Below are 14,230 nucleotides of genomic sequence, written 5' to 3'. Positions count from 1 at the left end.
ATGTACCAAAATCTAAAATTCAAAAGCACGGCAAGGTGCTCAACGTTCTACTTTAGGAGATGTACTATTAACTAACAGCAATGTACTATTAAAGGAGTAGAGAATTTGCTTTCCCTTCTGTTGAGCCTGGCTCATACTTTGAAGCAAAACACCAGGAAAGCCCAGGATTATAGGCTAGACTGGGAAATTGAGAAAGCATCCCAGAAGAAGGCAGGGGCCTACAACTTTATACTAAGAAACAACATGGATGTGACCATGAAAACACTAACGACGTCACAAGGAGTTGAGTCCAACTTGAAATTTTAATTTTTCAGACCAACCTGCAAAGGAATTGTGTGAACGGATCATGAGGTTGCATGCTCTTCATGACGGGCAATCCATGAGGGAAGGGAACTATGCCAAATGAGAAAGAACCCTTTCTTTTGGCCAATCCACCTGCTTTACCTGAAGTCATATCTTGAATGGCAGAATGGTAGCTCAAGAGGAAATTGCAACTATTCCCTATAGTGAACTATATAATTCACTCCCTGGCCTCAAAACCTTGGAGGACCAACAAGGTAAAGTGAATTTTTACTTGAATTATTGATTGATTGATTGATTACTAGCTAAATTTATAAAACATTTTTTTGTGGTCTTTATTGTGTGTGCCCAATAGAAAGAATTAGGAAGAAATCCTTTTCAGCCTAAACTTAAATGCACATTATGTCCATTATTATTTAAGGAATCTCTTCTAAATTTTCCTAAAGCTTCTACACTGTTCTTCACTTGCAATATTTGCTTCAGAAGGGGCACCCCGAGAATGGGGAACATATTGTTAAAGGAAGACACCACCTCCAAATCAGAACAACTGCTTCAGCCAGTTTAAATAAGCACCGTGTGACTGACCTGTTTGGTCAGGGACAAAACAATCAGTACTTTTGTACTGTAAAAGTCTGGAAACTTTTTATGGACTTTTTGCTGAAAATGGAAAAAAGTGAAGTGACAGTTTATGGATTTGATGATTGCAAAAGTATTAAATAAGGGGCTGAAGAGGTTTTGGCAACACCAAGAAGGAGGAGGGATAATGAGTTTGTTTATAACTGTTGAAAAGAAGGTCAGAAGTTGCTTATTCTTTCTTTCTTTCTATTTGACTTTTACTTACGTAAAAATTCTCAGCACCTGTGTGGACAAAAGGGACCAAAGATTAAGTGGGCAATCATGGAATGACCAAAATACAAGAATATGAGAAAAACAGCATTGGTGCAACATTTCCTGCTCTGGAGCTTATAAACAAAATTGCATGGTCACCATGCACTGCCAATGGATTCAGTGGTAGCATTGGCAACTGAGGGCAAAAATAAGGGCAGAAAAATAGAAGAGTCACCAGGGTTTTTTTTTGAAAAGGGACTGTAATTTTGATTTGGGAATGCAAGCCACTAGAGAACCAGTCTGGTGTAGTGGTTGAAGGCATGCATTTAGATGTTGGGAGACTCTGTGTTCTAGTCCTGCTTAGGCACAAAGCTGGTTGGGTGACTTTTGGCCAATCCTTCTCTCTCAGCCCCTGGAGGCAGAAGGCCAGGGCAAACCACTTCCAAAGTATCTTGCCAACAAAATTGCGGGGACCGTCCACACATTTGCAGGAGTCAAGACAAAAAAACCCCCAACCACTAAAATGGAAAACAGAACTAAAATATACTGTAATTCATCCAGTTGGAAGCTCTGCTCATTCTAACCGAAAACCAGATCTTAACAGCCTTTGTGAAAGCCCGCAGGGTTGCGACCGGCCATATGTCAACCACGCTGCTCTGAATGTGCTCCTTTTGAAGCAAATAGTCCAACTGGAGAGCTTCAGAGCTGATCTTTTGATGGGCATAACAAGCGTTTAGGTTCAGGCCCCCAAAGGACTGAGATGTGCTCCATTCCATTTGTGGCATTCCTTTTCCAGGTTTTCAAAGACCTCAGCCCAGAAGGCAGTCAGATTTAAGCCTTTAAAAAAATAAAGCTGAGACTAAGCCGAGAGATACATAACTAATGGTGTGCAGACTATAGCTTTGGCATTAATTCTACCTCCTAGACAATCAGAAAGGGGATCTGGGCAGTAAAAAGTTGTTCTATTTTATGTATGCATATACGGATTGATCCTTAGGTATGATCCGTTAAATTCACAGCACAGCCTGATATTCTCTGAACTGGGAATCAGCCCTATTTTATACAGTGAGACATCCTTGCAAGTAAATGAACATTTAAAACTGCTATAACTTATGGAGGTATATGTTTGTTTACTGTGCAGGGAAGTCTCACATTTGTGAGTTCCACCCGCAGAACAAGCAGCTTAGAAGCATGGAGATATACATTTTCATGTGTTTATTTTGTAACTGGGTTATTCTGCAGGCAAATCATTTAAATTGTATATGTGTAGCCCATGGAGGGTGGGAGCAGGGGGAGCAAGGAGAAGAGGAGAAAATGAGAATACAGAAAGCAGAGCAGACTTAATGGCAGAAGGTCAGTGGATGTACAGGTGAAACAACGCATTCCAGAAAACGTTATATTCCCAAATAATGCATATTTCCCAGGGTGTAAGCTAGGTGCTTGCTAATCTTTAGTACTAAGGGAGCCAGTTTGGGGTGGTGGTTACAGCACCAGGCTAGAAACTGGGAGACTGGGAGTTCTAGTCCTGCCTGAGACACGAAGCCGGCTGGGTGACTTTGGGCCAGTCCCTCTCTCTCGGCCCTAGGAAGAAATAGCCAGGGGCAAACAGCTTCCAAAAAATCTTGCCAAGAAAACTGCAGGGGCTTGTTCAGGCAATTGCTACAAGTCAACATTTACTTGAACACACACTAGAACAGGAAGAGTTGTAGCTAGATTGAGAACTCAAAAAAAAATCAGAGAAAAGCAATAGGAAACACTTTTGTATGGTTGCCCAGTGAAACTACAAGTCCACACAACCGCTAATTCCCAAGCCTGACCCCACATTTGTAATGCTGCCTTTTCCAACCAACTTTTCTGCATACAACAACACTGAAAAACAACCACCAAGGATTTCAGAAGGGTCTGTACGAGCCCTGATCTAAGACTTCCTTTCTTCTGTTACAGTCCATTACTGCTTTTTCTCCCCTCGGTGGCTCCATTAGGGAGTTATTATTTCTGCGGACAAATCCAACAGACACAGGCCACCAAGCCAGTTTCAGCCCATCACTCCCAAGACAGATAAATAGGTTGTTCAAAACCAGTTTAAGAAGCATACATCACATTAGTTCGCAGGAACATGAGAGGAAAACAAAGAGAAAGCCTCAACGAGGAGAAATCAAGATGATGAAGTACATGACAAGCACCAGGGACATGATAAAAGACTCACGCGATGCAGGAAACAGACAGACTCCCTTCCTCCCATTTTTAAAAGCAAATTATGAATGAGTATGCAATGGATGCGTGCTTCAATTCCAGGTTGGCATGCAACTTTTCTTTCATCCCTGTCAAGTGATGTAGGCCGGCAGGCAGGAACCCAGAGCAGAACAGTCCAGCTTCTCTGTTACTACTCCTGTATGAAGGTCATTTCACAGAGGAACCAGATAAGGACTCCTTTATCTGTTCAGCTGGCATCACTTGAGGGTTGGTGGATGTGTTCTAGGCCTTCCGGTTGGACATTTCTTTGGCTTCCCCATCAATTTGCACATCAGCAATCCAGAAAAGCTTGGTTGCTGCTAAGTGGCTCAGGGCAGAGTGCGTTCAAACCACAATGATGGTTATTAAATCATACTTCAGTGTCTGACCAACTAGCGGTCATCCTCAGGAGGAAGGAGATGACTGGAAATTTTAAAAAGCCTCCGAAAGATCAAGAGTGTTATGCAAGGAACTCTCTGCAAGCTGAGCTCAGTGGAAGTGAACGCTTGGGGGTGAAATTTGCTATAGTTTGATAGTTTGCTATCTCTTGCAATTCAGGAAATAGCAAACAGACCTAAGAATATCCAGTGGTGTGTGTAGGGTTAGTATATGAGAATGATAAAATCTATCCTCCTCCATCTTACTTATACAGGTTGTCCTCATTTAGCGACCATTCATCATTACAGCAGTGATGAGAAAGTAACTTTATGACCAATCCTTGCGTTTACGACCTTTGCAGGTCTGTAAAGCAAAGGAAAGTTGAAGTCAGATGATAAGCACAGCCGTGGTTTCACTTAGCAACTGCTTTGCTTAATGACTGAGCTGCCAGTCCCAATTGTCACTAAATGAGGACTACCTGTAGTAGGTTCCCAAGGGGGAAGAAGACAGAGCTTTGCTGAGTCAGAAACATTTGCCTCTACGAAGAAAACGAACTCAGCCATCTCACAAACACCCTGTTTGCTCCCAGTATCACCCATCTGAAAACTCTTCTCTGGCACTGGAACAGATATATATGTGTGTGTGTATGTGTGTGTGTATTTGTGTGTGTGTCTTCCTCAACCTCAGGTCCTCTACCAGAGGCCTGGGAGTTTAAGGGTTCTGCACAGTATCTTAGCTGTTCCTGGCACTGCTCTCTCCTGGACAGAGAGCTCTGATGTTGCTCCTGGGATCTGCTGGAGCCACCCTCCCAGCTTGGGGGTCACAGCCCCAAGTGCCCCTATCACCACTGGGACCCCTTTGGCCCTCACTTTCCACATCCTCCCTAGTTCCTCTTTCAGGCCCTGGTACTTCTCCAGCTTCTCATGCTCCTTGATGTTGCTGTCACTTGGCACCAGGTTCTCTATTCCAGACGGATGAGACAAGAGAACCTGGAATGAATGCATGCATACATACATACATACCTTCTAAAGACACAAAGACTGAAATGGCTGGAGTTCCCAGACGTTAGGTGTGATGATAAATCACGGAATTGTTAGACTGTTTTACCAAAGCATTAAATCAGCACCGAAACTTTAGGGCAGAAGTCTCAGAAAAGCCTCCTATGGAAGAAAGGTGAGAGGCAGCAGGGCCCTTCGAAGCTGTCATTAACCAAGGTTAATAGTTGGAATCTGAAGCTCAGAGCCCAAACCAACAAGGCTTGTTGGGAAAGTGGTCCTGGAGCAGTTACATACTGCACAAAACCCAGTTTTAAAGAGCTCTTCACGTTAATTGTATTAATAATTTGCTTTTAAGAACAAAAAACACAATTTCACATATGTTCTGTGCAAGGTGAAGTGGGGTTAAGAGAACGGTCTGCTTCAATTCTGAAAAGAGGCCCCTGCAAATGGGTGCGTCTCTTTCTAGCCTGGTTTCTGACCCTGAGACAGAACACGGCCTTCTAAGGGCTTCATTGATCCCACCCTGCAGCTTTGCGAAAGGAAAAGAAAGGCCCACAAAAGGAGATGACAAAACATTATCACTACCTCGCTTACCCACACAGGCCTGTATTCCAGACAATCTGTTTGCCCTGGAATTTCCTTGGGAGTAAGGGAGCAATCTAATACCCAGTTAAACATGGGTGTAGGCTGCCCTGATTTACCTTCAAGTAAAGGGAGGCAGGGATGTACTGGAAGTAGAGACACAGAATTGCAGCTGACTTTTTAGCGCACTCATCAACCCACTCCCAACTTAATAATGTCCTGTAGCACCTTTTCCAACTAGCCAACTGTATTAAGAGGCATCAGCTTTCTGAGCTGCAGCTCACTTCATCAGACGCATCACCAAAGCTTCTGCCTTTTAATAAACTTGGGTCGTCAGAAAACGTGCCATCAAACTCCTAATTTTTGGCAACGATAGGATAGCCGAACCTGGCTCTCCTGCTAAACACTCCACTGGTGTGCTTGTCACATTTTGTTAGAAGCTGCAGGAAAGACCAAGAGAACAGCTCTTTTGAAAGGGCTTTCATCCCAGAGACTCTCCAAACAATTAATTTGTTGAACTAAGTGCCTCTCTTTCGCAGATTTAATAGCACGTGGGATGTCTCTCTGGAGGACTTTTGAGTCTACATTGAGTGCCTTTACTTGATGCAACAATCCCATCACTCTCAGAGGCTCAACAGATTGAATAAAAATAGAAGTTCAGGGCAACCACAAAACAGCCAGTTATGTTCTGGTCGAGACAACGGTCCTCTTAATAACATTTTTGCATCTACCCTAGTCTTTCTTTCTCTTGGCCAATTCAGAGCTGCTTCCATGATTTTATTTCTTAGAGAGTACTAGCCTAGCAGCACTTAACCAACCTTGCTGGTCTTGAGAAACTACGTAGGGTCAGATCTGGTTAGTGTTTATATGGGAGACTACCAGAAAATTCTGGGTTTGTAGTTTAAAAAAAAAGAATCATGGAAGATTTCACTGATTCAGAAAAGATTAGTTTCTCTACCCTTTCCAGCTGAAGATGGCAAAATCTATGCTAGTTGGCACGTATGCTTTATATACCTTGCCGAGATGTACATTCTGTCAGCCCCCCTCTTCTCTCATGCCCACATTACATCACTTCAAAAGCTTCAGAAAAGGATGGCCACCTTGCCTTCAGCTTCTCTGTGTGCCCCAAGAAAGGGGGTATGGCCAGGGCAAAAACCAGTTTCTGAATCATTAACATGCCAACTAAAATTACCTTTAATTAATTAAACAGGGTTTATAGGACTGTTCCCATGTGTGGAATAAGTTCCCTTATCCATCAGGTTCAAGGCTGCAATTTACTGCCTTCCTTTTGAGGTTGCACCCAGGACTTTTGAGAACTACCAACAACCTGGGTGGTTCTGGCTGTGCCTCTCCGTTTTAGCACCTCATAATGACAGAAAGTGACCTAAAGTCAGCTGATAAACACTGAAACTAAGCAATTCTTAATTTCCTGGGCTTAACTCCAGCACTCTGGCTTCTCTTCTGTGGGAAGCAACGTGGTGTGCTCCAGAGGTCTGAGACTACATCTTCTACAGTCCTGAAACTCTGGCTGTGTTGGCTGAGCAAACCGCTGTAAGATGAAAGCAAGGAATGAAAACAGAATCTGTCCCAGGACATCCAGGCACTAACCAAGCAGCCAGATCAATTCTGCTGGGGCTGATGAGAGGTGGGGTATATAATCTCTAATAATCCCTAGTGGGGCAGATTTTCTGACCTTGCACTATGCCTGTCAGAACACCCCACATTTGGGAAAAGAGGCCAATTACGTTCTCTCAGCTCAGCCTATTCACAAAGATATTCTTTGCAAGATCCTATGACAGAAGACATTCCTTTGAATATTGCCTTGCGTTCTTGGAGGAAAGATGGGGAGAAAAAAATCACCAAAGAACCAGTTAAACTAAATTCAGCTCAACAAATTAAATTAAGTTAAAAAAATAAATTTGGTTTCAAAAGAACAACTCAGAATAAACCTCAAATAAATCAGACTTCACACAATAGCATTCCAAGGCATTGTGGGTGATGGCCAAGTGGCCATCCAGTTCTCCCCACCATTGAAAGCAAAAATAAAGAGGGGGAAGGACTCCCCCCCCATCAAACAGCCTGAATTACAGAGATGAGGGGGGTCAATAATGAGCTAATTAATCTTTCCCCACCCAATTTTGGAAGAATGTTGTTCCTTTCTGTAAAGCAACAAACTTGCCTTCTTAATTTTGCTTGTAGTGATTAAACTTTTTCATTTAAGAGAGCTCCTCTTATAAGCTGGGATGGGTTGCTTTGAGTCTTTATTTAAAAAAAAAATGCTTTACAGGATGTATTGGTTTTTCTTAATTGGTTTGCAGAGTGTTTTTATCAGCTGCTGAGTTGGTAATCTGTAGATTATTTTCTTTTTTAAGATGGATGTTTAATTACCTATTTAATAACGAATGTTCTGTTTTTTTACAGATTCTTTGGTTCCATATATTTATTGGTTTAGGGCATGTAACCATATTGGCCTCTTTAATCAGAGTATAATGTACATAGGGAGAAATCTATTAATCAGAAATAAAGGATGCCTCCCTTTCCCTTCCCCCTCCCCTCCCCCGGTCAATACATTGCAAAAAAAGGTGGATATTTCTCAAGGGTTTGAGCCTAACAATGAGAGAGCCTGTGCAACAATATCTTTCTTTTGTTCCTTTCCTCAGAGGTTATTAAAGAATTTGGAATTTGCCTTCAGGGAGTTTTACCTTGATAGAGAAGGATAACATTATGGATAAATCTGCCATGGGGTTCCTCCAAAGAGGTTTCTGCAGTTCTGTCTTGTTCTCAGGATGGTTGAGAATTTCTTTCCAATTTCATTCTTAAGGGTGTTTTGGAACTGACTTCCTCTTTAGATGGAAGAAGTTGTTTTGTTGGCTGTTTGGTTTTTTTTAACACTTTTTCCCACTACTCTGAAGCCTCGTTGATCACACTTTCTGATATGAAAAAGCCCCCTGGGATTGAACAGAAGCATCAGAAGCCATGGGAAGCTGCAGATCACTGAGAAAGGATGATGGGACAAAACACAGGACATTCACACTCCATAGCTCCATCTATAGTCTGTTGGTGGGACACTGATGTCCCACTGTGGGAGATAATTTGGTGTCTTGATAGCTTGGGGTGTGTGTAAGAGAGAGAGATTCTTTAGAAATAAGAAGCCCCATCAAGGTTTTGAGAAGGTGACACTTACCCATCTGTAATGGAACCAAGGAAGGAAGAAAAGAAGGAAGATATTCTACCTGAATGAGTGGAACACTTCTTGGAAAACTAACAACTCAGTACTGATTCTGCTTGAACCCTGCCAGTTCTAATCTTCTAATCATTGCAGAAGAGTGCTCCAGCCCCAGCAGATGCATGATTCAGCAAGCAGGGACTTGTGGCCATACAGATGTTGCTGGATTACTTCCAACAGCCTCTGCACGGAGAACAGATTTCACACTTTGCGCCATCAAGGTTAAACTATAAGGTCCCCTTTGGATAAAGAAAATAATATAATAATAATAATAATTATTATTATTATTATAATTATAATAAGTAGTCTGTTCCACAAGGGAATTTTAAACTCTCATTTGGGTAATATGCCACAAAATGTTTTTCTAGTATTCCTTAGGGACGCCCTCAGAAGTGTGGCAAGGGGAAAGTATCTCCAGCAGCTTGAGATTAATTCCCCAGGGGCTGGGGAACAAATTTCCAAACATTCACGGGAGGCAAATCCCATTCAGAGCTCCATTTGGAACCACAGTGGTATGGCGAGGGGGAGGAAAATCAGCCAGTGAGACAGATGTAGAACTCTGTTCCACGCAGAAGTGAGGCTAACAGCATACAAACCTATCTTACAGCTAGGTAAATAGGACGGGAGGTAACTGCACTGAATTCTACCTTAGGGTGACCTTCATCCTTACTACAGTACAGTAATGTTTCCACTTAGCTATCCTGAAGAATCTTCCTTAGATATAAAGTCTTCAGGATGGCTAAGCATAGTTTCTTCCCCAAGAAATTATACCATTCCAACTTTCCCCACCCTCCCCACTTTCTCCTACCATGAGTTTTGCAAATGGGCTATCCAATTATGGATTCAGATCAAATCTCTCCTGCTCTGTTCTTTGGGGGGAAAGCTGTAATATTGGATTGATGAGTTAATGAAACTCTGGTTTTCCATTAGATGCTTCTAAGTGGACCATTAAAGGTGAGATACCAGAAATAAAGGCAAATTTATTTCCTTTATTTCCTATACTTCCAGCAAACATTCTGATTTCATTATTAACAAGCAAGGAAACAAAGTAATCCATGTAAGTTGCTTGCTTGGCAAAAAGGAGGAAAGCTAACATTTTTCCTTTCCCAGCTTTTGCCACTACATCACAATTATGGGGCATTCTAGAAAGGGGATTTGTAATACAGCCTTTGCTTTTTCATGAAGACAAAATAGTGAAGCTTTACTGGTTGAGGCCCTTCTCATGTCCTACTGCAATGCTTATATCCCCCAGTGGTGAATGCACTGAGTCACCGCTCAGTTTAAGTCACAGGGGTCCGAGTTCCCCATATCTGCATTACAGAGGACATCTTCCAGAAAGCAGCATGGGACCCAGATTCCCTATTACTCTCCTCAGGAATACTCAGTGGGCCAACTGTGACTCTCAGTCTGGAACTCCAAATCCCCTCTGGACCTCACCCTCTTGCTGATCATGCTCCATTTATTAATATTTATTGATTCATAATTCCCAGTTACAAAGCTGCAGGGGAGAACCTTGGCAAGGAAGGAAATGATGTTTTAGTGCAGAAGGTTTTCTACCCAATACGTACAAAATAGAAGTCACGCCCATAATTCTGCCCGTATTGGTCTGGCCGTGCCCATCAGGGCTGACTGACAATATTTTACGGCTTAAGGAACAAGATGGTGCTTCCTCCATGTGATACATGGAAGGTGTGTATTGGATTGGTGGTTGAATACTTAATACTAACAAGTGCATTGTATCTGAAAGTATCAGGATAACTTATGGAGATGTAGGCAGCCACATAGCAAAAAATTCTGTTCTACCTACCTTGCTGCCACCTCCTATCATTTGCTACTATAGGCAATTGCTTCACGTTGCCTCAGATACCCATTGCATAAATGCAGAAAAGTATGGCAGGATTTTCACTGAGATATACACATGTGGATTTTGACTGGAACAGTATCTCCACCCATGCTCAGGGTAGATACTGTATACCTGGCCTTGCTCAGCCAAGGCCTCCTAGTACGAGTCACAGTTAATTGGAATTTAAAAGCACAGTCCTCTGCCTGCACTGAGAAATAAGAGCTATGCCAAAATTGGTCTAGGTTCTCTGGTTCTCTTTTGTTTCCCAACTAGACAGCTGTCACCATCACTACCTTGGCTGATCTCAAAAAGCGGAGCAGAATTGGGATGTCATTTTTTTAATGGGAGACTACCAGAAAAGTCTCAGGGTTATAGGGTAGATTTGGAAGGAGATGATAGCAGACTACTTCTTACTGCTATCAAGAAGAGCAGAGTGAAACTCAACTTGAGGGAGGTGTTACTCTTGTAGGCCAATTTTCTGGGCTTGCATACCAGACTGAGCCATCAACTAACCACACAGCTCACAGACAGGATTCACACAACACTCTAGGCTCAAAGGTGGTTGGCTGAGTTGTGGTCCACCATGTCCTGCACAGCCAGCCAAATCATTGGTCCCCTAGAGTAGAGCAATTTATGGAAAGGATTCAAAATGTCTATCATCAATGGACAACAGAGAAAGAAGCTGGGAAGAACCAACCCATCAACATCTGGAAAGACACGTGTTGCTTTCCATTGCATGGCACTTCAACAGCGGGTCCTACGCTCTGAATTACTCTTGGATGAAGGAGAATTATAGTGCATGGAAGCTTATGATGTTCATAACAAGTATATTATGATATGGAAATTGGGGTCATTTTGGTTGCAAGATGTTGACATAGCTATCACCCTTGTGATAACAACACTGGGTAAGAGTTCAAACAGAAGTATGTGCAGTTTTAACATGGTGTTCATTGTGCAGTTAACCCTTTTCTGGGTCATGAATATGACTCTTGCCACCCACTGAGGTGAACAGAAGGAATCTAAACAGGAAACATGCCAAGACACCCAGACAGAAGTCACCAAAAGCAGAAGAGCACATGATGGCATTGTATGGAGAAGCTGCTACTGGTGTGCAGAGCAGATGAGAACTGGAGATACAGAGAGGATCTATGACAGACAGATGGGAGTCAGCTGAAATCTGTCTCCCATAACAGAAAATTCAGGCATGCTTAGAACAAAGTCTGTGGAGCTATAAAATCAACTTTCCACCCAACTCAACTTCCTGCCCAAAATAATGCAAAACACCAACATGGTTGAGGATTGTAAAAACAACAACAACAACAACAACTCCAAAGGGCTCTTTCATCCAGTCCACTCTCTGTTCAATGGAGGAGGATGCATGTAAGGTGGTATCCAGCCTATGCTGTCACCCATCACCAAGATCACTAAAGGCCCAGATGGCTCTTGCACCTTCCTTTATTTTGCTAGGAGTACTGCTGCACCTCCCCTCCCCCAACCTTCATGGAGGAAGTGACCCCCCCACCCTCTTGCTCCAAAGGGGTTAACCCCCCCCCCTTCAAGAAAGGGAACACCAGCTGGTTAAGCAACTGTTCCCTTTTCACACCGCCTCATTTACATCCACATCGGTGCCACCTCTGGTTGGGAAACTAGCGCACCAACGTTAAGGGCCAGCAAAGCCACCGTGCCGTGTTTCAAGAAGGTGGGAGAAAGGATGGGTGGGGGTGGGGAAGCGGAGAAGAGGAAGACTGAGCAGGGTGGCGGGGGTCAGAGGGGAAAAAGGAATGGAAAGAACAAACAGAGGAAGAAAAGGGAAGCGGATGAGTATGGGCTCACTTCTTCTGTACTAGGACCACGCTGGCTGGCGTTTTTTCAAAGCAGATACAAAAACCACACGCCCCTTTCGAAGAAGAGCCTCCCCCCCCCCCTCTTTTGTCCCTGCATGTTGTGTGCTCCCAGAAGACAGCTGCAGTGGGTCTGTCCTGTTTCCCTTTTTTCTCCCTTTTGCAGGCAAGCCCTGGCAGGCACTACGAGCCAAAAGGGAAATTCTGGATCCCGGTAATTATTTTTAAGGCAGGGATCGTCTGCCTCCCTCGATCCCCATTGCAAAGATGGTGCCTCTAAGCACCAGCCGAGAGCTTAGGAGAAAGGGCTGGAGCAGTAATTTCTTCCCTTTCTCTACTGCACAGCTTAATATATGCACAGCAACTTTGGGGCTGAAGTCCTGCTCCTAGGATTCCGTTCACAAGCATTCCTCTGCTGGATGGGTTGTGTTTTTAATGTCCAAAGGACGTGGTAGGTGTTGATGTTTGCATCCTAATTTACCGATCCAAAAGAAAAAGGGAGAGAGAGAGAGAGCTGTTAAAGCAGTCCAGGGGTGGCTTACAAAAAGGACCTCCTATCCGCCAAATCTTTCATTTCTTCAGCCCATTTTTTTTCCCTTCCTGATTTGCTCCTGCTATGCTAAATTCACTTGGTATGGGGGGATTTCTCCATGCCAAGACATACACAGCTGCGGTACCTGTGTCCAGTTTCGCTCCCCAAGGATCCCAGCCTCCGGGCAGGCAACAGGGGGCTGACCCCCGGCACATCCTCTGTTGTTGCCAATGGGGGGATGGTTTTCTGATGCGCATTGCTGTCAGAGGGTGACTTCTTCAGCTTTGCTCTGGCCATCCTGGATATGTGAGACTTTCAGTGAAGTGAGGGAGGGTCCTCTTTTATTTTTCCCCCCACCAGAACTCTGGTCAGCTTTCACTCATAGCAATCCTTGGCTGTTGGGTTTAGAAATGGAGGCATGGACCATCTTCTCTCTTCCTGGCTCTCCAACACACAAACACACACACACACACACACTTACACACCCAGACACAGCTGCGCAGTGGAACAATCCTCCTCTGGTGGAGTTATCATGCTACTGGAGAAGAGATGTAAAGCTGCATCGCTGTCCGTGAATCAGGTGCCATGCAGCAGAGCGGTGAAGAGATACACGATGCTCCTGGAGGCTCAAAGGATTTATGTGCACGATCAGCAAGCAGAATGGGCGACGCTCCTGTTTCCTTCTGCAAAGTCTGATTGGAATGAGCTTCACCCAGCACCGGCTTCCACTTGCTGGCAGATGGTCATTTAACCCACGCATGCCAACATCCCACAAAGCAAACCACTTGCCTCTCCCTCTTTATGAAATATTTAGCAGAGCCCTGGTGCTTATGAATTCTTTGAAATGATTCCAAAAGGCTGAGTTAAAAGTCCTTTCCCATAAAGGGTCCTCGGGGTAGGAGCATTTATCCATTGGTCAGTACTGCCCTCGCTTTTCAGCACTCAGGAAAACCATTCCCACAATGCAAAAGCTGAACCACATGGCCCCACCATTCTATTCATAACACAACACCCAATGGGTGGGGGTCATGCATGTGACCAGAAGCAATTGCTGCTGTTGGGTAAGAGAGAACTATTACAAGTAGCAAACTGGGCTTTTCTCTTTGAAGTCAAACTTCTATGACTGTTTAATAACACTGCTACTTCTTAATCTGCTTTTGTGACAAGGTAATGTGATATCCCACTGGGGAAAAAAATGACACAGAGGTAGGAATGGGCCCTCTTTAACACCTCCACATGCTATTTTCAAAAGGAGGGAGACAAAGAGAGAGAGACATGAAAGAATACTCCAGTTCGGGCTTTGTTCATAACATGCTTTAGTTGTAGGCCAGATTTGCATCACACGTGGAACTTAGTTACTGAACTGACCTGTTTTCTGTGTTCATACAACACACTGAGCTATGCAATAAGCAAAAGATGAGGGGCACGCCACATGCAAAGTCACAAAACACTAACCAGAGTTGATCCTAA

General features: G+C 43.7%; 1 protein-coding gene across 1 annotated transcript in view; it reads right to left on the bottom strand.

Annotated features, from left to right (window-relative positions):
• KCNT1 (potassium sodium-activated channel subfamily T member 1) overlaps positions 1 to 13,335 on the bottom strand; it is a 52,458-nt gene extending 39,123 nt beyond the window's left edge. The window contains exon 1 of the mRNA XM_063316307.1: positions 12,906 to 13,335. Coding sequence (XP_063172377.1) covers positions 12,906 to 13,057 — 152 coding nt within the window. The 5' untranslated portion in view covers positions 13,058 to 13,335. The remainder of the gene's footprint in view (positions 1 to 12,905) is intronic.
• Positions 13,336 to 14,230: the final 895 nt, after the last annotated feature.

Source organism: Candoia aspera, chromosome 16, assembly GCF_035149785.1.
Source record: "Candoia aspera isolate rCanAsp1 chromosome 16, rCanAsp1.hap2, whole genome shotgun sequence".
Taxonomy (NCBI): domain Eukaryota; kingdom Metazoa; phylum Chordata; class Lepidosauria; order Squamata; family Boidae; genus Candoia; species Candoia aspera.
Note: the sequence above shows the minus strand (reverse complement) of the source record. Positions and strands in the feature narration are given on the sequence as shown.